Source organism: Selaginella moellendorffii, unplaced genomic scaffold, assembly GCF_000143415.4.
Source record: "Selaginella moellendorffii unplaced genomic scaffold, v1.0 SELMOscaffold_10, whole genome shotgun sequence".
Lineage (NCBI taxonomy): Eukaryota > Viridiplantae > Streptophyta > Lycopodiopsida > Selaginellales > Selaginellaceae > Selaginella > Selaginella moellendorffii.
Window position 1 is genome coordinate 1858221 of NW_003314271.1, and position 25516 is coordinate 1883736.

Here is a 25516-nt window from a genome sequence, read left to right on the forward strand (position 1 = left end):
CCAAAAAAAAGGAGAGTTCTTGTCTTGAATTACATACTATTGCATTAATAAATAAGGGCTCTATAACTCTAACTTATAATACTACATCACAATATGTATATAAAGATGTCTTTTGACTTGGAAGAATTTCTTGGTTGATCATTGTAGTCTATCAATAAGTGCCTAAAAGAGCAAGGAAGAAAAAAATATAACACCTTTTAGAAATGTATAAAATATAAGAATTTTTCAAAGAAGCTATAGAAGGACCACAATTAAAATTGTTGTGCACATGCTAAGGAGCAAGAAGACACACAAAACAATGCTATAACTATGAGCTTATGTAAAGGATTGTTGACAAAGGGTTTTATTTTCTAAAACAAATATAATCAAGTAACCAATGTTATCACAACTTTCTATAACTTAAAAAAATATTTGGAAAATTTAGAGCAATTTAGCTCCTTTTCCATACTCCTCTCCTAGAAGAACTTTCCAGCCCCTTGACAAATGTTAATTTCTCTTCACAATACCAAACACATCTTTGTTCAGCATCAATGACTTCATATATTATATCTTTGCAAGTTTGTTCCTCATGATTTATGCCCCTAGAATCCATCCTTACAAAAATTTAGCACTACATTAACAACCTATGCAGAAACTAAAGAGCTTTTTCCAATGTCTTTGAAACTTGAGTCATTTAATGTTTAAGATTTGTCCTCTTTTCATCTTTAACTCAAGAGTCAAGACAATAGCTTCAAGAATTGATGGTAAAGAGGTAGTAGAAACTACACATAGAAATACACATTAGTTCCTATTAGATTTTAAAGATCTTGAAGTTAGGAATAAAAAACAAACTAAAAAGCTTTGGCGGACTGTCAAAAGTTTTATTAGGAGGACGCAAAACGGGGGGTTTTTAGCACCTCAAAGGCTAGCCTCTGGCAACTCCTACCCGTTACTCCATGCAGTTTATGTTGGCTGGCATTATCCTGCACTGGATACCACATTGCAACTTACTTTCTGAAATTTATTCAAGTTTGCAATTATTATTGTTAGCTTATAACTCATCGAGAGCATGATTTTTGTTCTAAACAGGAAATTTCTTGTCACCACCACAATAATTTTACACTATATATCTATGCTGTAAAGAATGTTCTTTATTTGAATTTTATAAAAACACATTTGCACTCCTAGGAAAAACTTGTTCTAAGCACTATAATACTTTAGAAACTCCACTTACAAAAAGACAAGTTTACTAGATTTCTTTTATAAAAGATTAATGGTAATTTGTTTTGTAAGTTCTTTTGCATTTCTAGAAAGATTAACTAATAGTTTCATGTTACTATTGATGAGCGCTTTACTTACAGCATCAAAGATCTTTATTTATATACTAAGTCCAAGTGATGAGAGCTAGTTCTTGAATGACAGCTTTAGTAAGTTTTCTTATACGAAAAAATCAGATATGATCATATCAACATTAAAAATTAAAGCTTCATACTTAAATAATAGCCAATATTTATAAAAACAGAGTGATTAGAAAAGAATAGTTTGTAGAATTCTTTCACCTTATTATCAAGTTTGTTTCTCAAGATGTCAAGTGACTACAAACTTTTCCATTTATAATGAAAAAAATCAATGAGATTAAAGTAGTTGAAGTTTGGGATTTATATCTTTTAGTTAGGTAAAGACCCAATTTACTTTTTTAAAATTCTGAAGATTAGCAAATATTGTAAGACAACAAACCCAGGAAGAAAAATTCCTTTACCTCCAGAATCTAGGTTTCTTTCATGAAAGGCATAACTAAATCTTCAAAATAATAATTTAAGATAGCCAAGACATAGCTTATATAATGCTTTTTATTGTCAATGAGAGGTTTAGCAACTTGGAGAGACTGCTAAAAGTCATACTCTTAGCAAAATAAAAGGAATTTCTACCTAGATTGAAAATGAAATAAAATCTCATTAGTGCTTTAGCCTTTCTTTATATATCCCACATCCTAATAAATTAAAAATGTTGTGGATTGTTAGTGAAATAGAGTTGTTGTCATGAGATTATAACTTTGATGGATATGTGTTGTATTGTTTGTCACCATTCTAGAACTTGTTCAGCTGTTTAACTCATTGTTCTACAAGTCGATAAAACACTTGGTGTTACTCATTATAGCAATGGTCATAAAAGTTAATCTTGCAATTAATTTATTCCAAAGTTCCATTCCATGGTTATCCTATTATAAATTATCATAGAGTAAAAAGTGAAAATTACATGTGCTACAAAGATTCTCAAACCCATCACAAAACTTTTAAATCCATGGTTTAACCTTTTGAACTTCACAAACCTCATCTAGAGAAGATAAATCTAGTTTCACACTTTACAAAAACTGAATATTAAGTATAATAACTATCAACAGTATGAAAAAGAAAGAATGTTAGGATCAATTATAAAACTCCTTAGACAATGAACACTCTTGAAGTTATATATTTAAAGCTTCAAAGCCCATTAAATAATATAATCATTAAATTCTTTTATTTGGACAATGAAGTGACAATAATATAATTGCTCTCCAACAATGTAAAAAAAAACAATATAAATATGCATAAAACTTTTCAAAACCCCAAATTTTTACTAAACACTTCGAGTAGTTCACTTGTTAATTACAATATATGGCTATTATATATAATGAGATAATGCTAACTAAATACATTTATACTCTTGTGTCAACACACTTCTAAAACTAATTTCAAAAATATCCATATATAAAATAAAGAGTCAAGCATAGTTAGAATATTTAAAAAACTAAAGGAGTTGTTAACACTTTTTTGAGATTTGTCAATATCCACTTACAATTTTAAATAAAAGATGATGTTGATGACTTCAATAATTCTTGCAATAGTGTAATATATTAGAAAAATAATTAATAAAATATATGAAATATTGCATGTTACTAAGGAAGTGCTACAAATCATTCATACACTTCAATATAAGGAATTTCAAACCAACCTTAAATTTGTTAAAATAAATTTGCAAACCATTGCAAGAAATATGATACTTAAGATAAACTATGTCTTTAGACCCAAATATGCATTTATACTGCTTTAACTTCAAATCAAATTCCCATAACCAATTTAACAACTTATGGATATTATGAACATACTCCTCCCACATCCTCAATATATCATTGATGAAATTAATAGTCACCTTTGATATATTGAGAGAACCTCATCCATTATCCACTCAAAAGTTAATAGACAACTAAATAGGCAAACTAACAACTTTGCTCTAAATGATCCAAAAGATTGATAGTGTGAGGAAGAGGGTGTACATTTGGGATAGTCACAGTTTAACAAATGTTAATTGATGTAAAATTGAATACTTACATCAAGCTTTGTTAAAAGATAAATTTCACATGCCTAAAGACTCTAAAACTTTTATATAACCCTTTTTCTCAATATTTTTTTGATTAAGATCTTGATCTCCTTTAGTGATTAATGCCAAATAAGAATCTAAATCAAATAAGCATCCTTAGTTGAAATAAATCTTGGCCCTAAAAGACATGTCAAAGTCAAAATGACCAACATACTCTTATTGCACAAAAATCTTCTAAGGGATCTAAAAAGGGAATAAAAAAGCAAAACAAAAAGATAGTAGGTAATAATGGAAAGGTAAAATTGATGAAGCAAAAGTAAAAATAGATTAACAAAATAAAATAAAAGTGAAAGGAATAAAAGAGATATAAAAATTGTTACACGTTGCATGTAGTAATGTTTGGTTTGCTTAATAGTAGTTTTATTATTACTTATTAATCCAATTGATCAAATAAAGTTTATAATTATAAGCATGTTTGTAATTTATAAACACAACATTAATCTTATTTCATATCAACCTTCTTAATGTGTGTGCAGTGCAGAGCTATGTAATTTTTTGTGCCAAGTAGCGCACAGCATGCAGTACTCACCGGGGCCTGAGTCCTTGGAATGCGCTCTCATCAAAATGGATGAGATTCTGTTTGATAAGATTGCCTTCTCAACCATAAGCATGGCTCTCAAGCTGGTAAGCTCTTGGAAAGTTTTCGTTCTCACTTTCTTGGTTATTTGGTTTACGTATCCCTTGGCATCAGTACATCCAGGATTACAAAGCAGGACGGTTTAGAGTTCACTCAGGGGTGATCGATAAGAGGCCTGGTGCCAATCCATTTGATCCTCAAGGCTTCATTCTCTGAGACTACCTTTCAGGAGAGTTTTGTTTCAAAAACAGCAGGAAAAATTACCAAGGCTATTTGATCTTTTTGTTTTGTTTATTCTCTTGGATTATCACTCATTATTCCACTGTTCCCAGGAAGAACAAAGGTTCTTGGGGTTGTTTGGTTTTATGGCATTTTTTGATAGATTTAAATATTTCTTCCTTTTGCCTTATTTGTTTAAATTTTCCAAAACCCGAAAACCTTTTGGGTTAAACTCTGCCGCGTGGCATTTTGGACGGTGTAGATTAAGGGCCATGTCTTTAAATCAGGGTAAAGGATGATGGCGAGCACTTTTGTCGAGATGCACGGCGGTATGCCAGTCATCAAGGAGCTGATAGTTGACAATGACGAGCTTATGGAGGCTTTGGCCGAAGCTGGCGAGGCAAGCAAGAAAAGAGAGCGAAAGGAGGAAGACAAAGATGGGCAACCCCTCAAGAAGGTAAGGAAAGAGGAACCCTGCAAGGATCAAGGGCAAACAATGGCAAGTACTCTTGTGGAGATGCATGGCGGTATGCCCGTCATCAAGGAGCTGCTAGTTGACAACGACGAGCTCATGGAGGCTTTGGCCGAAGCTGGCAAGGCAAGTAAGAAAAGGCAGCGCGAGGAGGACTGCAAAGATGGCCAACCCCTCAAGATGGTAAAGAGAGATGATGCCCGAGAGGAACCCTGCAAGGATCAAGGCAGGTCCAGGGGCCCTATAATCATGAGGATCAAGCTGCACAAGAAGGGAGATGCAGTCGTCAAAGAACCCTGCAATGATCACTGCAAAGATCAAGTCGCGAGGATCAAGCTCCACAAAGAAAACAAGGAAAGCAGTAGCGCTCTTGTAGAGGAGATGTCGAAACCCATCATCGCAAACGAGGGCAAGAAGAATATTCCAAACAAGACAAAACCTCCAATTGCCAGGAGCGAGACAAAGCCTCCAATTGCTAAAAGCGAGATAAAAGCGCCAATCGCTAGCAGCGAGACAAATATCGCTAGGAGTGAGACAAAGCCGCCAATCGCTAGGAGCGCGACAAAGACAATGGCAAGGGCAATCAAGCCTTGCAACATGGCAAAAAAGGCGTCACAGCAGCAGAGGAGTCATAAGGAGCTTGAGACGAGCGCTAGCATGAAAATCGAGTGTGCGCCAGTGAAGAAGGTGCTCAATGTTAGGTGCTTGAACGTGCCATTGGGTGATGCTGTGAAGAGACGAGATGCCCCCGTTCACTATCTCGATTTTGGTGTTGGTGACGGCTGCGCTGCTCGTTCCACAGCTCCAAAGATCAAGTGGAACCCCATGCGCTCCTCCACTCACGCATGATTTGCAACAACTTCGTTAAGATTAAGATAAGAACAGAATTTTTTTAGTAGAACAAATTTGTCTTGATTAATTTGTGCAAATCAAAGAATATAGTTTTTTTTTCCTCCCATGATAATATTACCTGGACGCTGCAAAGAACACCGACAACATAAAGCTAGCCTCTTCAAACAAGACCGAGTGTGTTAGTGCTGCATTCTGGCTGAAGAAAAACTTCCAAAACAAAAGCTAAACCATCACTCCTCTTCAAAAAAAATAAAAATAAATATAGTGTCCCCCCCTCAGTACCAATGAAAAACAAAAAAAGAAAAAAGAAAAACGAGGAAAACCAAAAGACAAAAGAAAAAAAGAAAAGAGTAAAACGCTTTGCTCTCTTACGTTACCTCCATGGAACGCTGGATGGAATGCTGCTAGAAGTGTCACTGTGATCCTCTATTCTAAGCCGCCGGAGGAAAGAGCTAGCTACTGTGATCAGCTATGGAAGGATATGGCCTAAAGCGAGCGTCTGGATTCCCTCCTCTCTGGGATTGTCTATTGCCTGCTCCATAGTTCGCACCATAGCCTCCTCCATTCCCTGTTCCATCACCTGTTACTCCACTGTTTCCCATCCTTCCGCCATAATTCAATCCAACACCGCCACCACCACCGCCACCATTGCCACCGCTTCCACCACCACCGCTGCCACTCCCACCAACGCCGCTATATCCATCTACACTCCCAGCTCTCCAGGTGTTGCCCAGATAACTAGAGTATGCATCTGCATAACTCGAGCCATAGCTACCTGCATTACCACCACTGCCACCACTGTATCCTCTACTGTTATTCCCATATCCTTGCCCACCAAAGCCAGCAGCAGCACTGCATACCCCGTGTCGCTACTATAACCATAGCCACTCCCGCTATACCCCGGACTCATCACAGCATTCCCCTGTCCGCCACCTCCGGAGCCACCCCATCCAGCATTCCCATATCTGCTCATATTACTCCCACTGCCTCCATATCCACTGGAACCAGCAGCTCCACCATATCCCAGAGCACTGCCACCACCCCAAGCGTTCCATCCACCTCCGCGGCCAATGATAGAATCAAAAAGAATATATTAAAAATGGTTTAAGAAAGTTTATAAATTATAAACATGTTTATAAAGTATAAATACAAGATTAATATAAATGAATAACAACCATTAGATAGTAGAATATCCTAGAATATTCAAGCATATTCTAGGTATATCCATTACTATCTGCAAACCAAAAAATATAAAATAAAGGGGATAATAATTAAAATTATATTTGACATAATTGCTGCAATCAATCTATACTAAAGATGAGGTTAAAAACTCCATTTGTAATGATTGAAGTTTAAGTTCAAAATCACTTACTATCATGAATGTGATTGCAAGTATCAAAAATTACCTATCAGTTAATCCTTTTGGATATTCTTTCTTTAATGCTACAATGGCAGAAGGTTGGTATTATTGGTTCTTTTTTTAGCCCCTCTTGTTCAAGTGTTAATAAATTGGGCTTAGCATTTATACTTAGCCAAATGAACATAAGGTAGGAACTCTTATGTGTTTCTTGCTAAAGATACTTGGCCTAGCTTTTAATTCTCTTTTGCTTTGTTTTACACTGGTTTAACAAGTATCTGTGAGACACAAATCCCTAAGCCCCAAAGTGGAGTTAAGAAGGTGCCATATGGTAGTTGCTAAAGTGGAAGCTAAATAAGAGTAATATGTTTAGACTAAAAAACTCTTACTCAAAATGTTAATAGTGGGAATGAAATTCCCAACTCTAACACTTAAGTGCTAAAAGAACAAGCACAAAGTGATTAATAAGTAAACCTCTAGAAAAGGGATACAAGAGGATCAATATATAACACATGAAAATGTCAAGACCGAGTCCAAAATAGACCCAAGATACACCCGAGATAAGGTTTGAGAAGGAGTTCGAGATGGACCCGAGATGAAATCTGAGAAGGAGTTCGAAATGAACCCAAGATAAAGTCTGAAAAGGAGTTTGAGATGGACTTAAGATGGAATTGAGATGGAGTCTAAGATGGAGCCCAAAGTTGAGTCTGAGAGGGGGACCGAGACTAAAACCAAAACCAGGCCCGAGTCTGAGTTTGAGTCCGAGCTTGAGGGTAAAAGCCCAAAGTGATCATCTCCCAGACCTTTGAGGGTTTGGTGAGCTCCAAAAGTACAGTAGAAGGAGGACTCTAGCTTTTGAAAGCTATCCCACTTGTCCGTCCATATTAGGCATAACTAACCAACCTAAGGTATAGTTTTAGCTTTCACTTGTGTGTTTATCCTTGTTCTACATCTGGTTTGGGTCTAAACCCAAGTTCCACACCATGCTAGTTGGTGGAGTACTCATATCCTCGCGTTAGACCACTAGAATGCTAAAATTGCAATAGACTCTATTTAGCTCTATTTGGCGTGTTGGTTCTGGCATTGGGATGTTAAATGCTCTAGGATTGTTCTAACTCATTTCGTGCTCCTGTCCCTTTGCTTTTTGGGGTATATGCTCAAGAGTTGCTCTATGCTTTGATTCTTTCACTTTCTAACTCTATGCTTAGGAGTTTGGCTCCTTTCTTTCATTCAATGGCTGAAGGTTTGAAACCCAAGTTCCACACTACTGTTCTTGGACATGTGGCATGTGGCATATGGCATGTGACACATGGCACATTGAGGGTTTAAGTTTCACTTCATAGTTATCCTATGGTAAATCATTATAGGATAAAGGGTGAAAACCATGTATGCTACACCTATATATACAACAAAATTTATTTTATCTCACACATACCATAGAGAATCAAGACTAGCTCTACACCATAATGCAAATATAGAAGACAACATGTGACAATAGATCAAGTTATAAGAGATAAACTCAAACCTATATCAACTAATATAAAGAGGAGAACAAAGGATTTTTTGTCATAAAATTAGCTTAGAAAGTGAATATTGGTGTCAAATAAACCTTTTGATGATACTTCTAAAAGAAAGATATTTATATAAAGACCCTTCATTATTTATATAACTTCTTATTTCCCAAAAAAATCTACATGTCAAAACTTTCCATTGCAATAATACCAACAAGATACTAAAGTCTCCACCTAAGAAATAGAAAATATCAATTTAGGAAATGCCAACAATACTAATGTGAAGCCAAGTTATGGCTAACTTCATCACATGTCTAATAGTAAATATCACAACTATAATTATATCTTTATCTTTATTCTTGAATATAAATAACAACAACATTAACATCTATTAGAACATGATCATTTCCTATAGAAAGTGGGGCTAAAGCACATACAGAGGTGATGTTTCATAACATTATACCAATTAAAAAATATCACTAAGGGTGTTACAGTAAGTGTATACACAAGTCTCACAAGTTTTGATAAGATGTCACCCACAACATGCCCAACTTAATTTACTCCAATATATTCAACTCAACACTATACAAGAAATTCTAGAATCAAATACTAAATTACATAACTAGCTTCAATGACCCTTAACAAAGACAATACAATTGCTAAAATGCATTGTCATAATTATTAACATGTCCAAATGTGTGTTTAAAGATGTCTAAAAGAATGTTTTAATTTACACAAGTGAATGCACTTAAACTATTGTATATATGTTTGAAGATATCTAAGAGAAGGTTTCAATCCACACAAGTGAATGCACTCAAACTATTGTATTATTAGACATATGTAAGCTTCTAACTTTGGACATCCCAGAATGAACCACTTCTCAAATTCATAACCCTAAATATCACAAAATCCTTAATAGATTGAAAAAAAGGGTGCACTTTTATTCATGAGCCCTTTTCTTTTATATTTGAACCCCATGAATTGTCTCTTAAATTGTTCTCTTTGGTTGCTTATAACATAATATAATATATTTATGCTATCCCTTGAAGACATATAGGAAATTCATGCAAATGCCAATATCATCTTAAAAATGATAAATAGCAATCATCATAAAGTGATTGAACTAATGGTACATATCATCCCCAAGATTTCTAAAGAAAAAATCTAACTAAATATGAGGATTAAGAGCAAAAGAAAAAGAAGTTGCACCATGTGTTATAAATACTACTATTAACTAAGTCTGATTGTTTAACTACAACTGCATAATATCAAGCAATTTCACTAACAGTTACTCCAATATTAGAGGAGGAGGATTCTATTGTAAAGGAGGAATATATTACTTTACAATGAAAATAAACAGAAAAATGAATAAAAAATAAAAGAGAAGAAATGAAAAAGCTATAAGAACAAGAGAGATCAAGATGATGCAAAAATTAAATCTAAACCAAAAGCTTAAATCCAAGCAATTCTTAGCAAGTGTGCATATTTAATTAACCCCCTAAGTGATTGATTTAAATTGAAATTAATCTAATAACTATCAAAATCTCATTATGCAAGATGTACACCTGGACCTAATAATCTAAAAATTTTACTTGGTTTTTATATAAGTACTTTTTTCTAAAGCAATGCTAACATTAATCTAAATTAAATAGTAATTTAATATATTTAATTTTGAAAGCTATAATTACTATTATATAATTCCTTTATCAGAAAATATTTTATGTAAAAATTAAAAAATTTTGCTGCACATTGTATGCAGCAATACTTAAGTTTATGGTAGACAAAACTAGATTATATTAGGAAGTGTTTAGGAAAGTTTATAAATTATAAAAACAAAATGAATAACAACCATTAGATGGTAAAATATTCTAAAATATCCAAATATATTCTAGGTGTATCCACTATGCTATAGGTTTGCTTAAGCAAAGAAAAATAATTAATAAGTTTGCAAATGTTATAAATTGCATTGATAAGTAAAATAAAATCCTACTTATTTTCTACTAGTAATTCATGCAATAAGAAAATAAATCCATATTTTAATAATATTATACTTGTAAGTGCATAGAATATAGAAATGGAATATAAAATTGTATATATTACTTAGCCCAAAAACCCTGAACTTAGATATAGGAGCAAGTGTTTTGGATTGAAACCAATTCAAAAATCCCACTACACTAATATTAGTAGATGGCATTGTAGCCATATGCTAATATTAAGATATGGCACTGTAGCTGTACACTTGGACCTCATATCCCTAATTTTTAAAATTTTAATTTAATTTTAAAAAATATATAATGTTATTCTTTTATAAATTATTCTAAAATAAAGTAAAAGTAAATAAACAGGATTGATCTAGATGCTATACAAAATCAAAATTTTAGAAAAATTACCTCAATTAATACTACTAAAAAACTACTTGATTTTAAATTTTGACTTATCATTTTTACTAAGTATTTGATAGGTTTCTTTCTTGAGCCACATTTTTAAAAGATGCAACATCTTAGAAAACACATAAAAATTTATGCTAGTGATAACATGTTCTGTTGTATAAAAGGGCACACAATATAATCTTCTATGTCAAAAAACAAATATGATAAAATAAAGTAAATAAATAATCTTTAAAATTAGCTAAAATAGTATAAATAAAAGTTGAATACTAATTTGACATAATCAAATATCACTCTCTAATATCATGCACCCCACAATTATTAGCATTAAAAAATAACTCTAACACTTTATAATTTGCTAATATTGAATCTAATAAAGGTAATAAAAATACCAGTCTGGAAGCTAGCAAGCAATCTACTAGGAAGGCTCCAGAGACTGGATGTACATGGAGAGGAGAGTACCCAAAGTTGTTAGAACTCTCCTTTAGACTACAAAAATATATCTATAACGTGGTCAGCTGCTGCTAGGAAATTCACTTGATATTCAGTCGAAAGAATATAGAAGCTTCCTCCACTAGAGGGGCAAGTCGTAGGCGTGTATGACAGGGTTTCTTGCTCCAAAATATCCGGTCCAGATTCCACTGGAAATTTGAAAGGCCGCCCACACGGCGTAAAAGCACATATAGCGTGGAACTCAAGTCGTAAATCGTAATCACTGGAGCTGGCGAATTTTCAAAATAATCAGAAAACGTTGCAACAGATGTCTGAGCCCGGGTTCGAAATCGTAATCACTGGAGCTGGCGAATTTTCAAAATAATCAGAAAACGTTGCAACAGATGTCTGAGCCCGGGTTCGAACCGGGGACCTCTAGTGTGTGAGACTAGCGTGATGACCAACTACACCACCCAGACTTACATGCTCCCCTACCTATTCTTAAGGTTCTAGAATAGAAGATATTTGTGCTCTTTTTATAAAAGATCCAGCAAGGATGGAATTGATTGATGGAAGCTCCCAGTTGGATTGGAGGGGAATTGATTGGCAACAGTGTGTCTTGTGCTGAGAAGAGGAGGCAAGCACCCTGCTACACTGGTGGATTGACAGGAGAGCAAACTTTTATCATCATATCATTCAAGCAGAAAGAGCAGCAGAGCAGCTGGTCAGGTCAGACCATCTGTCCCCAAGAAATATCTTCAGCAGAGAAAAGAGTTTAAATAGGAGTTTTGGGCAGGAAATCCTCCTAGCCTGGGAGAAGAGCAGCAGAGCATTTGTTTGACAAAGAAGATGAGTGAAGAGAATAACAGAAGACAATGGTGCATGGCAGCAACAATCTTGTGACAGTGCCAAAAACCATTCTATTCCCTTGGAAGCATTGCACATTAATTCCTTGTGGGTGGGCTGTTGTGGGGTGTGATCTCTCACATTTGAGGGACCACCAGAAATTCTGGCATGGGCTAGCTTGCAGTGCAGCAAAAACATCTCCCAGCCCTAAAGTTTTTGAGCTCGTGTTTCTTAACAGATGCTAGCTTTCATTCACTCTGCCTCTTTCCTGGGGTTGCTTGTTTCCCCTCAAGTTTTTTTACTGGCCCTGAATTGATTGATTGATTGATTGATTGTGATGTGTAAAGCTTGCATTGGAGCGATGAAGCACAACATCGCCCACACAAAAAAATGCAAAAGAAAAATAAAATAAGAAAAGGTGTTTTTGCATATTCTGGAACTTTCAAAAAGGCTGGGCAATTAGCAGCCGCCATATCTCCATTCTCTGCCACAGCCAAATCTCTTGCCGGTCGCCGTTCGAGCAAAATAGAAACATGTGATGCAAGCGATGCAAAAGAAATTACGAACTAAAACGATTTTAAAACTCGGAAAAGAGAGAGAGAGAGAGAGAGAGAAAAAGATTGTTTGGACATGTGAGTGACACGATCATGAATCGTCCGTGCAGTATACGATTATGAAGTTGAAATTAGGCACACACATCCATCCCAAGTTCTTCGTGTTCTAGGTAGAGAGAGAGATGCTAGTGAGATAGCATACCTAGTTCTTTCAAATAGTTTTCTTTTTTTCTGTGTTGATCGTCCTGTTCATCCAAGGGCAGAAGAGATGGCTGGAGCGATTCCAATGCCGGGAGTAAATCTCAGTGGCAGCTCCAGATCTCGTTTTGGTGCCAAGCTCTTCACCCGCGGGATCGTCAAGGCGGCTATGGTGACCGACACAAAGCCCAACATCACCGACGAATTCGACAGTCCACACGACAAGAAGAAGCTCAAGATCAATGGCAATGGCAGCTTCCGCGAGAGAATTCCCGGCAAGAGCAGGATCCCGCCTCCAAATTCCTCCTGGGACGAACGAAAAGAGGAAGAAAAAGAGGAGGAAGAAGAAAAAGTTCCCACAAGCATCCACGACTACATGGAGCAGTCACTGGAGCTGATTAAATGCGCCGATGGCGGCCCTCCTCGCTGGTTCTGTCCTCTCAATTCGCCATCGCCATCTTCTTCTTCTTCGTCGTCCTCCAAGATTTTGGCAGATTCTTCTCCACTGCTGCTCTTCGTTCCAGGTACTACTTGCTCAGATTTTTAACGGAATGAGAGGCTGTACTTTCATTCCGTTTAAAAACTGGTTCCTTGACTGACTTTGGTTTCTAGCGTTGTGATTCCAGGCATGGATGGCACTGGCCTTGGTCTCATCCTCCATCACGAAACACTAGCACCGTATGTCTCTCTTGATCCATAAACCAAAAAACTCTCTCTCTCTCTCTCTCTCTCTCTCTCTCTCTCTTCTGCTCGATCATCTGAGAAAAAACTTCTCTTTGAATTCCAGGCTGTTTGAGGTGAGATGCCTCCACATTCCAGTCATGGACCGCACTCCCTTCGAAGGTAGAAACTTTTTTTCTTCTTTGCTTTCGAAGCTTTTTTCTACTTTTTGTCTTTTGACGCTTGAAAAATGTTCATATTTTCCTTGAACTTTAGGTTGCCTTTGGTTTCGTTTTTTCCAGGACTGCTGGAGCTAGTGGAAGGCGCAGTCAAGGCGGAGCACGGACTCCATCCAGGCAGGCCCATTTTTCTCGTGGGTGATTCGTTTGGAGCTACATTGGCGTTGGCGGTGGCTGCACGGAATCCTTCGCTCGATCTCGTCCTCATCCTTGTCAACCCTGGTAAGACAAGTTTAAAGAAAAAACCAGTTGTTTTTTTCCTTCCTTTGAATCGATCTTTTTCCTTTTTTTCGTTCCAGCCACCTCCATTCAAAGATCTCCGCTTCAACCTCTATTTCCAGTCTTGGATTTAGTTCCCGAGGATGCGTTCCACTATGTTCCATACCTCCTCAGCTTCACAATGGGTACGATCCAAGCTTTGTTTTACAAATTAATCTTTTTGTCTCTTTCAGGTGATCCTGTTCGCATGGCTTCTGCCAAAATCCCAAAAGACTTACAGCAGCCATTTGAAAGATCACAGAAAGTTGCCGACTCTTTGGTCGATATGCTTCCAACACTACCGGTGAGTTCCTCCTCGAAAGTTTGTGGACCTTCGCGAGTTTGATTTTGATATTTTCTCTTGCGAATGCAAGGGCTTGGGCCGAATAATTCCCAAGAGCTCGCTCGGCTGGAAGCTAAAACTCATCCGGGCGGGGGCCTTGTACGCAAACTCGAGGCTGCATGCCGTCAAGGCGGAAGTTTTGGTTCTCGCAAGGTTTGGTTTAATCAAGTTGACGTTTTCTTTTATATATCCTCCTTTTTTTTTTCTGTAGCATGAAAGACCAGATGCTGCCAAGCGCTGAGGAAGCGAAGCGATTGAAAGCTGCTCTAAAGAATTGTAAAGTCCGAATTTTCAAAGACAGCGGCCACACGCTACTTCTGGTTTGTCCCGTTTGTTTTCTAACACTTTTCGTGCTTTGAAACTGATAGAGCTTGACAGGAAGATGGTCCCAGCTTGGCTACCACCATAAAATCCGCGCTGATGTATAGAAGATCAAAAGAGCGAGACGTTGTCAAAGACTACGTTTTGCCTACCAAAGAGGAGTTTCATCGACAATATGAAAGCACAAGGTAGTAGCAAATCACTAGTAGCTGTGAATGCTGATTGATCGTTTCTTTTTTTCTCTACTTTCTCTTGCTCTTTTTTCTTTCTTTCTTTCTTTTTTCGCAGGACTCTTCGCCACCTTGTGAGCCCCGTGTTCTTGTCAACTGATAAAAACGGCCAAGTAATCAAAGACCTGTCCGCTATACCCGACGAGGAGCCACTTCTTTTCGTAGGCAACCATATGCTCATGGGGCTGGAGCTCTCACTCATCGTCGGGGAGATTTACAAACAAAAGAAGCTGCTCGCCCGAGGCCTGGCACATCCTTTGCTCTTCTCCCACAGGTTCCACTCCGAGTACTCGGACCAAGGCTTCATCGATCAGATCGGTCTCTTTGGTGCCACACCCGTCACTGGAAAGAATTTTTACAAGCTTCTATCCAGTAAACACTCGGTTCTTCTCTATCCGGGTGGTGCTCGCGAGGCTTTGCATAGAAGGGTATGGTATTTATCTCTTCTTTTCTTTGTCAACTTACCATCTGGATTTTTTTCCCAGGGAGAGGAATACAAGCTCTTTTGGCCAGAACAGTCCGAGTTTGTCAGAATGGCTGCTCGTTTCGGTGCCACCATAATTCCTTTCAGCTGCGTTGGCGAAGACGACATGGTTGAGGTAATTAAGTCCATGCAATCGCATGCTCAAAGTTAAGTGTGATTCATCTCGTTTTCCAGCTCGTGATGGACTACGATGACATAAGGAGCAATTTCTTCTTGAAAGATCGGCTAGTACTCACAACGGACTCCAACCTAAGGTAGGAAAAGATGGTCTTTTTCACGTTAACATTCTTGTTCTTCCAGGTCTAAATCAGCTGGCGAAGTAGCAAACCAGCCTCTCTACCTTCCAGTTTTCGCTCCCAAAGTTCCTGGCCGATTCTACTGCTTGTTTGGAGCTCCAATCTCCACTGCTGGTAAGATCCAACGAAACTTTCGCTTCTTCCTTTCTAATGCTCGAGTTCTTCCAGGGATCCAAGAGCGAAAACACGCAGATTCTCTCTACCTCAAAGTAAAAACCCAGGTGGAGTTGGGGATCTCCTACTTGCTCCAAAAGCGAGGCCAGGATCCATACAGAAGCGCTCTCCCGCGCCTCGTATACGAGGCGTCGTGGGGAGGAACGAAGCAAGGTCCGACGTTCGATCCCTGACCATGACACAACATAATTTTTACAAGAGGTAAAAGTGTAAAGGGAAAATTCTTTTCTTTGTAGAGAATCTTATCCAGATAGCCACGTGTCTGGCCACGGTCGGCGAGAATCTAGGGCCCCTCTTCCGCTTCCGACGCGTGTACGTCCACGTGTCAGATAGGCATTAAAGTTAGGGCTGTTTTGGTTCCTTGTTCGTTTTGGCGCGCGCCGCTCCAGTGCTGTCGATTTCCAACACAGTGAAAGCAGCGAGAGATGGTTTTTTGGCGCGTGATGGAAGTGATTGTCAACAGCTAGAGACAGTGACGAGTGTGAGTGATTCCAGTGTTTGCTTGTACACTCCATCCAAAGAGGGCCCTTTTTGTGTGGAGTAGGAACTAGTGTTGGGTTTAAGGCAAAAACAAACAAGCGCTACAAGGACGATCAAAGTACTCGCGCCCATCTTCGTCAACTTGATTGCTTCCAACAAAAACCCCAGAGAGAAAAGAAAGAAAAAAAGATCTATAAATTCATTGCAAAGGAACCGAATCAAAGCCGTGCTCATAACTTTGAGCTCTGGCAGCCATGGCGCCAGTGTTTGCATTACAAAGTACTTCACTTCCCAGCAGAACCGAAAAGAAAAAACTATATAGATGATACGAAGGATTCAAGCACACTTGGCATCACTCCAAAGTCGTCCATATCTCCATCAGCTCTAGCGTCGCTCACACACAAAGTGAGTGAGAAGATCTCGACTGGTTTGTACCGGAGCTATGGCGACGCGAGCGATTTTTTAAAGCCCGCTGCCTCTAGAGGAACAGACAGCAGAGGCTTAAAACGAATCTCACCGTATAGTGAAGAACACTGGCAAGAACACCACCTCGAAATGGAACTGATAACGACGCTCTTGTATTTCAGAGAAAGGAGGATGTCTCCGCACTATCCAAATTCACATCAAATGGCTCTCTTTCACACTGCTAGCTACGTAAAATAGTGTACACCTTAGACAAACATAAGAAAAAAAAGACCAGCTCATAAACCAAAGAGTGACAAGAAAAAAGAAAAGCAGAAAAAAAGGGAAAAAAAAATTACAGCGGGGACGGATACCGATTTTTCACACTGACCATCTCTATCGTCTCTGTCTGTGTGATCCGCATGAAAAAACTGTCTGAAGAAAAGCCAAGCATGAGAGAGCTAGAAAGCAAAAAAGCAAAAAGAAGAAAAAAACCTCTAGAGATGTAGCGAGAGATCGAGCGGCGACGACTCCTCCCATTGGAGTCCCGGGTTCTGGACAACACATCTTTGGAAACTTCCCGAATTGCTGGCAGCGGCGGCAGTAGCGGCCGCGTGAAGAACTTGGTCTGCGGTGCTGCTGGGAAGGAAGTGAAAACTCCCCGGCCATCTCTTGCTGCTGCTCATCGCATCATCGAATCCGAAACCAGCGGCACCGCCACCCCCGGACATATCGTTGAACTTGGCACCCACGCCTCGTCCAAACTTTCCAATCATCTCGGGTGCAACGCACTTCCCCACCCCCGGCTGCGTCGAGATGAAAGGCTTGGACCAGCCATGGTGTCCCTGCGGGAGCTGCGACGTAGAGCTGGCGTTGGTGACGCTGAGACCGTTTCCAACGCTGGTTTGAATGGCGGAAGCGTCCGAGAGAACGCCTTGTGGAGAGGTCTTGTGGTTGCCGGAGTGAGCTTGCAAGCATAGCGATCGACTCAAAGTCACTCCACTGGAAGAAACTCCTCCTCCTCCGCCTCCTCCTCCAGCTCCTCCTCCTCCTCCTCCTCCTCCTCCTCCTCCTCCGTGACCAAAGTGGTGATGGTGCAAAGCTCCAAAGTTTGGCTGGCCGAGGCCCGTGAACCTGCCGGTTATGGTGCTCGACGCAGCCGCCGCTGCTGCCGCCGCCGCCGCCGCCGCCGTGCCACACCGCTGGATCCTCCGTGCCGCGGTGCGCTCCCGCTTGTGCGCGTTCTGGTGGCCGCCGAGAGCTTGCGAGCTCGGGAACTTCCGCTGGCAGTAAGTGCAGGCGAATTGCCTGGGCTCCGACCCCTGCACGCCGCTGCCGGCGCCATCGAGCATGGTGGTGGTCGACGGAGGAGGCGTCGCTGTTCCTCCCCCGCCCCCTCGATCCGAGCTAGAGCTTGGAGAGACCCACTCGCTCGCCTTGAGCTCGTTGTCCCCGACTATCTCGTCGCTGTGATCTTCGTCAAGGGGACTGCCTTCCTCCATCAAGCTTTGCTGCTGCTGGAACATGTTGTACCCCACGGACGATCGATCGACCGAAAGGAAGTTACTCGAGCTCTGCTGCTGCTGCTGCTGTTGTTGTTGATGGTGGTGGAAGTGCTGTAGTTGCTGCTGTTGCTCGTCGCTGCTGCTGCTCCTCCTAAACACTGTTACTGTCGATGCCATTGCTCCGTCCGAGTCGCCTGTTCTCAAGCTCAAATCCAACGAGAACTGCTTTGACGATTCTTCGTCCATTGCCTCTTGTTTCTTCCTTCCTCTGGAAATGGATTCTCTTGGCTCTTCACGCCTGTAACAACCAAATGGATCTTCATCATGTCAGTAAAACCAACACAATAAAACTTTTTTTTAAAAAAAAGAAAGACAAATTAAAATGACCACAGACTGTTGAATAAAAATGAAAAGGAAAAAATAAAAATAGCTCTCTCTCACTTTTTTTTTTTTTTTTGCTTTCACACTTCACACCAGATCGCTTGCATGCTAGCAAGCTAGAAATCTTTCTAGAATGTGGCGAGGACTAGACGAGCGAGAAAAGCTCTATCATCTTTCACACTTTCCTATAAGCAACTACTCTCTCACACTCACACTCGCTCCAAGATTTGGGGCTTTTCCCGGAATTGCGAGAGGCATCCACATCTTCTAGCACTACCAAATTGGGGGAACCAGCATTTAGATTCACGAACCGAATGCAAGCAAGAAAGCATCAAAAGAACAGAGAGAGCGCGAGCGAGAGAGAGAGAGATCGATAGGAAAGGAAGAACACCCACCGAGCTAGAGCTGGAGTGATCTAAGCCGCCGGCGCTGGCGCCGCGCATCCCCCACCCCTCCTCTCCAATCCGCTGCATCCGCTAGGGCGCCGGGGAGGAGAAAATCCGCGCCTTGCGAATCGCGACTCTAGATCACGGGAGGCCTGCGCGAGAAAACTCGGATCCCTAAAACCAATCCGACAATGCTTGGAAGCTCTGCGGGTGTAAGTGTGTGTGTGTCGTGACGGAAGAAAAGCCCCTCTCCTTCTCTTTTACTAAGTACCGAAGTACTTATCACCAAGTTGATCCATATTATTTTACCTTGCAAGATAAAATTTCGAAGTTTAAACTCCGTCGTTGTCCGCGGTAAATGCACGCCTTCCGTACCGCTCCAATTTTTTTTTTTTTTTTTTTCTTGCACTGTCGCTTTTGGTGACCAAAAAACTGACTCGGCCAAGGCGAATATTCGGGCACCTGTCGATAGCAAACTCTGGAACATCATACGGTCGATTTTAATCAAAGTGGTCTTATGCCTCCAGGTGGGCGCCAAAAGACCTCAAAAGCATGTATTATTATTAATCAGCCTCCATTTGTTTTATTATTATTCTTCGTTTGAAGGGGTAAAAAAGTAAGCGCTTTTGGACTTGCAGTGTTCTCTTTTTCGAGGATTCCTGAGATGCCTTCGCCTCGCACTTACCGCGAAAATGGTGGGGCTTGTGCTGCGTCAACTTTATAAAGGCGGAGAGGTTCTCTCGTTCAAGCTTCCAGTCCACATTCCTGTTAAGGAGTTTCTTCCTCTATTATATACAAATCTTGACCCATGGAAGTGCGAAAAGGTGGCGGCTTCGTGCATGCACACTGCCCTAAAGCTAGAAAACAAGAAAACAAAGTGGCTTTGGGGAGGAGGAACTTGGTTGGGGTGGAACATGTCATGATCCTTTTAAACTAATCATTTTTTAGGTGTTTTTGCTCAGTTTGTACACAAAGACTATCTGGCCGCACATGTTACTAGATTGGTGTTTGAGCGTATCTTTTGCTGGCTTTGAATTTGAAAAGGTCGCCCTGGGGATTATCATGTTGTTTGATACAATCCACGAGAACCCAAAGCAATGATCACGATGAGACAAGATTTATATCAGTAACGAATCGAAACTCATTTTCTATGCGATCAATGTTGTACGTAGTGTCTCGTTCTTGCGGGGCTCCTCCTGGCTGGATCGATCGAATCAACCGGAATCTCGGATGTTTCAAGCCCGGTCTTTTGGATCGAGGCGATTTCTTGTTTTATAAGCTGTAATCCCCTGCTGCTTGCTTGCTCGACTTCGTGGCTTCATTCATGCACCAAAGAAAAACGAGCTCACGCATCATCAGTACTTTGAAGATTCCCTCCGTGCTTATCTATAGCTTAACCTTAAAAAGCAGTATAGTTGATTTAATCGTCCTACGTACACTTGCGGGACAAAGTCGCTCGTCCTTTTAGAAAAGGAGTTCTTCTCGTGACATTGACAAGAGTTTTCGAGGAAAACAACACGCGAAGCCGCGACTTAAAGCAATATTCTATCGCTGATCCATTTGATTTTGACGAACACAAACAAAACGGAAGGATTCAAAGTGAGACAATGAGATCTCCTGCAGAGATCCCCCTTGCAACTAAAGGTGTCGCAAAATCTTAAAAAAGGAATTTTTAAGTTTTAGAAAAAGGAAGAAGGAAACACTAGCCTTGTTTCGTTTCTCGTGTGAAGTACGCAACAAAGTTGCGCCAACTTTTCCTTGTTCCCATGACGCCCATGCTACGTCACGTCCATTGGAGCAATAAAAACTACATACTTGCATGGTTCTACAACATAGGCATAAAAAGGAATGTAGGAGCTAGTATGTTGAAAGGAAAAAGCCTAATCTATACCGTACGATTGGTCCAAACGTTCTCGACGGTGGAGATTGGCCGAGATTGAAGATTATCTTTCTCTCATGTTGTCTGTTTGGATCCAATGTATCTTCTCTTGTTTTCTATTTTGTTTCTTTCATTGTCTCGTGGAAAAGGATATGTAGGATCACTCTCCGAATCAATGCACAAGAGGACAGAATTTGGAGGAAATAGCCCCTGGTGTTGTTTGCTTCGCGAGAAAGACACCCAACTGAAAACCACCACACGCACAGAGAAACACACACACACAGAGAGAGAGAGAGAGAGAGAATACGCAAGATGAAGTATCTTGTATCATCTCTATCGATCGATCGCTATCGCAGCACAGTAAAAGGTGGCAGTATAGAAAAGAAAAACAAAGTCTAGCTTATAGTAAACGATCCAGGGTCCGTGAACTGGGAGCTCGCCAGGCAGCACTCATTTCAACAGCGACAGTTAGCAACGACCCCACAAAAACACCATCACTGTGGAGTGGGGTACTTTCTCTCGGATTTTAGGGCTATGTCAGCGTCGTACGGGCGCCCCCAGACAATCCGTACGCGACTATGTGTGCATGCACGCACGAACACCACGAAACGCATTCATCTCTGTGCGTTGTTTTTGTGTGCTTTTCTCGTTTCTACATTTATTTTGTGAACATTTCTGGATCCGTGTTGAATGAATCCATCCATTCCGCCGCTGCTGGCCGCGCTTCCGTCCGCTTTGTCTTTTAATTCACAGATTTCTGGAGCTGGATGAAGAGTAGGGAAGAGAGGAAGCATCTTTTTTTGTGGCCTGGAGGAGCAATCGCTTTCCGGAACCTTGAATGTGTTCTTGGCTGATCGGGTGTCGTATGGATGGTCTACACTTAGCTACGCTCTACGAATTCTTACACACACAAGTATAGCAGCAGTGCTATGCCAACTTACAGCAGCAGCAGCAGCAGCAGCAGCAGAAGCAGAAGAAGGCCCGGCTACAGGACATCTTATGAGTCGTATAATGGTACTCTCTCTGATAGGAAAAAGGAAAAAGAAATAAATGAATTTATTATTAAGTTTTGTAACCATCCATTCATTCATTTGTTTGTGGGAAGAAGTTATCTAGAACAAGTTCTACTTGTTGGAATCCACGATTTGTCCAATCCAATAGTGTAGCTCGATTCTTTACTACTGGCGATTCCTAGTGTCCAACACTTTTTTTCCCTTATATTTTTTTATCGCGGGCGAACATCAAAGATCCGTCTTTCTTGTCTTGTCTCCTGGAGGCTGGAGCTGCGAGGACCTTTATCGGAAAAGAAAAGGACAGCCTTTTGTAAGTATATAGACAATTCTTGTGTCTTTAGAAGTAGTGCACACAGCTTTGGGTTGGACATTTCAACCAAAGCTTCACAGCTGTTGCGGTTTGATATCTTAGTAGTATTTTAGAATCCATTCAAAGCCTGCCAGATCGTTGTGAAGCTATACATGCTGGATAGAAAGGTGTGTTGCAGCAACTTGGAATTTGACACCTCCATGAAACCACAGCTCGTTTCCATCCAATCCCTTGAAACTTCATGACGTTACTTATTCTAGTACATATATAAATATATATGTTCTGTTCTTGGTAGCTTCTTGTAAATTCACTGCTACTTTCTTGCATTTTATATATAGGTGTTTCTATCGAGAAATTTCTTGCTAGCAGATCAATGACCCATTCGATCTCCCCAACCAACAACAAAACAAAGCTAAAAAAGAGAGGAAAACTGAGGAGTCTGTACCTTCCAAGCTTGAGGACATTTGTGTTAGATCTTAAAGAAGTAGCACAGAAGAAGGGAAAGAAGAGTTGCCCGACTTTTTGGAAAGTTTCATGTCTCGCCGGTTGTCATATATTAATGACACTTCACAACACTTTGTTGGCTAGAAATGTTTTTTTTCCCATTGGATTGTTTGTTCATGCGAAGTGGACCCTGACTCTAGTTGGCTGCTAGCTAAGACGAAAGTATCATCATCACTGCTGGTCGAGAAGAAAATCTTTGGGAAATCGCCTACATAGTTCCTCATGGGCCCAAATATATTTCCTAGTTCTGCTTTCAAGCGAAACTCTTTATATATCTTCCAGCAATGAATTCTATGGGACATAAAATTAGCAGCTTGCCTTTCTATCTTGTTTTGAGACACGTAGCCGCACGAAAGAAAAGACGAGAGATTTCCAGCTGGATGAGATTGTCCACGCAAACTTTGTTCAAGCTGTATGGCTGCTAATTAGAGAGCATATCACAAGCTCTTGGCAAATGCAGCACGAAGAAAGAGCCTTCTTTCAGCTAGAATTTGTAATATAGCATTTTCTAAAGAGAAAGAATAAAGTCTCCACCACATTCCATATTTTCAGGCATGCATGCCTGAAAAACTTTTGGAAAATAGAGAGGATCTAGCAGCAAGAGGAATACTCACGGCAATAAAGAAGATCCAGCAGCAAAAGAGAGAATGAATATGAGATGAGAGAGAAAGGTAGATTAGAGTGTCATGCTTTTTAGTTGTGCACATGGATAAAAGCCTGTAATTGAAATATGAACCTTTGTAGCATTGTTATATGTCCTTGATCACCTTCCCTTCCCTCAAATATTAAATCTAGAAATTAAAATGGCAACCTGTACAAAATAGGTTGGCTGTTAGGGCTCTGGTTTTTACGCTTTTTTAACGGTTTAGATTCCAATTTTGGATGGTATTTGGAACATATAGAGTGGATCGAATCAAAAGCTCGAGGGGAAGGCATCTAGTCCCCTAGTTTGTGGCCTCCCGGCTAGTTTGATTACTTCCAAAACAGTGAACTCTATATCTTTCACATGATTTTGCCTATTTTTTGCAAACCATATGTTAGCAACATTCCTAAACTACGTTAACCTCCAATGCATTCCATTTTCCCAAGAGCAACTTGGAGGCCAACTTGGCTTTGCTCCAGGCTTTTTCAATCTTAAGCTCTCTAATCCTGCTCTAGAGTGATGGCAATCAGTGAAAGGAGAATGCCAAGGGGAATCGTCAAGAGCATTGAAAACGTAGATGAGTTCTAAGAAATATTTTCATTTTCATTGATTTCCTTAAAATTGAAGGACTATAAACAATTCTAGGATTGCATGGCAATCTCATATAACTAGACTTTGCCATTATAAATGCTTAATAGTGAATATTTTTATTCTAGGAATTTTCTAGAATTTTAGTAATAAGAATACTATTCATCTTTAAATTTCAGTTTAAATTTCATTAAACACCTCTAATGAATTTAAAATATTTTAAGTTTAAATTCATATTACCATCAGAGAGGCTAGAAATTATAAGCTCAAATATATAGCGGTATGAGCTCAACACACGGCTAGTGTGCTTTAATGATACCAGGCATGATATGGATGATCTGTTGCGGGAGCCACTGTGTACTCACTAGTATGACTTTGTGTGGTCTTCGACAATAGTTTATATACCAGGGATAAGCTTGTCACCGTTCTACTTGTCCAATGCGAATGGGTATGAAGATGATTTTTCAAGATTTCTCATGAAAGTCTGAATGTGTTGTTGCAGCAGACTTTGTTGATCAACACAAGTTTCCAAGGAGGAGGCTTCTGCATGAATAAGGCAATGTGTGATTGGAACCAATCTAGTTGCAAGCTTGGGGATTAGAAGCATGGACACATTCTGTTTTCTTTCCCTTAGGGAAAGAAAATTACCTGGTTCTCCAAGAGGCCAACGAGATCGAATTGCAGACATAGCATGTGGAAAGCCAAGGCATCTTCCACCTGGCCAGCGTTGCATAAGAGGCAAAGTCGTAGATACATGGGAAGTCTTAGGCATTTCCCCATTGAACGGAGATAAGGGAGCTTCAATTTCAAGGAAAATGAGGAAAGAGTAGGTAAGCAATGCATCCTCTATTTCCCAAGTGGTCTTATGCTTCCAGATGTATTATTATACCCCCCCAAATACATGTTAGACTGTTGACATGAAGGATGGTTGTGTAGTTGGAACTAGTGGTGGCTGTTCATAAGTACATCTCGTATTAATAATTTTACTTTGATCTAGCATTGCAAAACCTGATGCTATACTTCAAGGGTGAGGTATAGAGCTATATGCCTACACTGCAATGTATCAATCTCTTAATTCAGTGAAGAATTTTCCGGATGGCTGGTACAGGCATATTTAAAGTGTGTATAAGAGGTATGTTATTTGGTTTTATTGAGTGTTACTTATATCCTTTGATTTTTTAGAGACTTAACTTTCCTCTAGCTTGTATGGGATGCAATTATTTTATCAATTGTTGATTCATGTATTAATTGGTGATAAAGTGTTGCAACACCACAAGACATAGTTACTGCTGTTCAAATACGGTAAAAAGAAACGGGTGAAGAAGTTGATGACTTTGAAGGTGGATATATCTAATGCCCCACATAACCTATTCTATTCTTGGTCTCAGCCTTGCTTGCACACACTCTTGCTTAATGTGGTCTTGGCCTTAAACTGCTACACTTCCACATCCTCTACTAACTGGCACTTAATCTCTCTTCCTAACTGAAAAGTCTTGCAAAGAATTGTATGCAATGTTTAGAGTTTTGACATAATTCTAAATCTAGGCTGTTGAAATCTCTCAATCTTTATTTTTTGCTTCTTGTTGCTTGTTAGTGCTTTTGCACAGTTTGCTACCTTG

At 39.8% G+C, this 25516-nt stretch overlaps 2 protein-coding genes and 1 non-coding gene across 5 annotated transcripts; 1 reads left to right on the forward strand and 2 right to left on the reverse strand.

The window, feature by feature from the left end:
• Positions 1 to 11608: 11608 nt before the first annotated feature.
• On the reverse strand, positions 11609 to 11682 carry TRNAV-CAC. The gene has a single exon. It is a non-coding gene; the product is annotated as a tRNA-Val (tRNA).
• Positions 11683 to 12696: 1014 nt separating this feature from the next.
• On the forward strand, positions 12697 to 16166 carry LOC9631398 (acyltransferase-like protein At1g54570, chloroplastic). Its single transcript, XM_002968177.2, has 14 exons — positions 12697 to 13325; positions 13428 to 13479; positions 13589 to 13644; positions 13764 to 13922; positions 14000 to 14104; positions 14153 to 14262; positions 14333 to 14454; positions 14513 to 14621; positions 14680 to 14810; positions 14911 to 15280; positions 15338 to 15451; positions 15511 to 15590; positions 15637 to 15746; positions 15801 to 16166. Exons 1-14 carry the CDS (start codon positions 12872 to 12874, stop codon positions 15977 to 15979), a joined length of 2151 nt encoding a protein of 716 aa, XP_002968223.2. The 5' UTR covers positions 12697 to 12871; the 3' UTR covers positions 15980 to 16166.
• A 666-nt stretch (positions 16167 to 16832) lies between these two features.
• LOC9631399 (putative lysozyme-like protein) lies at positions 16833 to 19208 on the reverse strand. Of its 3 annotated transcripts, XM_002968471.2 has the most exons (3): positions 18970 to 19208; positions 17184 to 18491; positions 16833 to 17123 (listed from the first exon to the last, which is right to left on the reverse strand). In XM_002968471.2, the coding sequence occupies exon 2, from the start codon at positions 18437 to 18439 to the stop codon at positions 17186 to 17188; it is 1254 nt and encodes a 417-aa protein (XP_002968517.1). In that variant the 5' UTR covers positions 18440 to 18491; positions 18970 to 19208; the 3' UTR covers positions 16833 to 17123; positions 17184 to 17185. The 3 variants fall into 3 exon arrangements, 2 of the variants coding, with proteins under 2 accessions (XP_002968517.1, XP_024529003.1); XM_024673235.1 differs by having other exon boundaries at positions 16833 to 18491; XR_002992168.1 differs by lacking the exons at positions 16833 to 17123; positions 17184 to 18491 and adding an exon at positions 18506 to 18847.
• Between the last annotated feature and the right edge of the window lie 6308 nt (positions 19209 to 25516).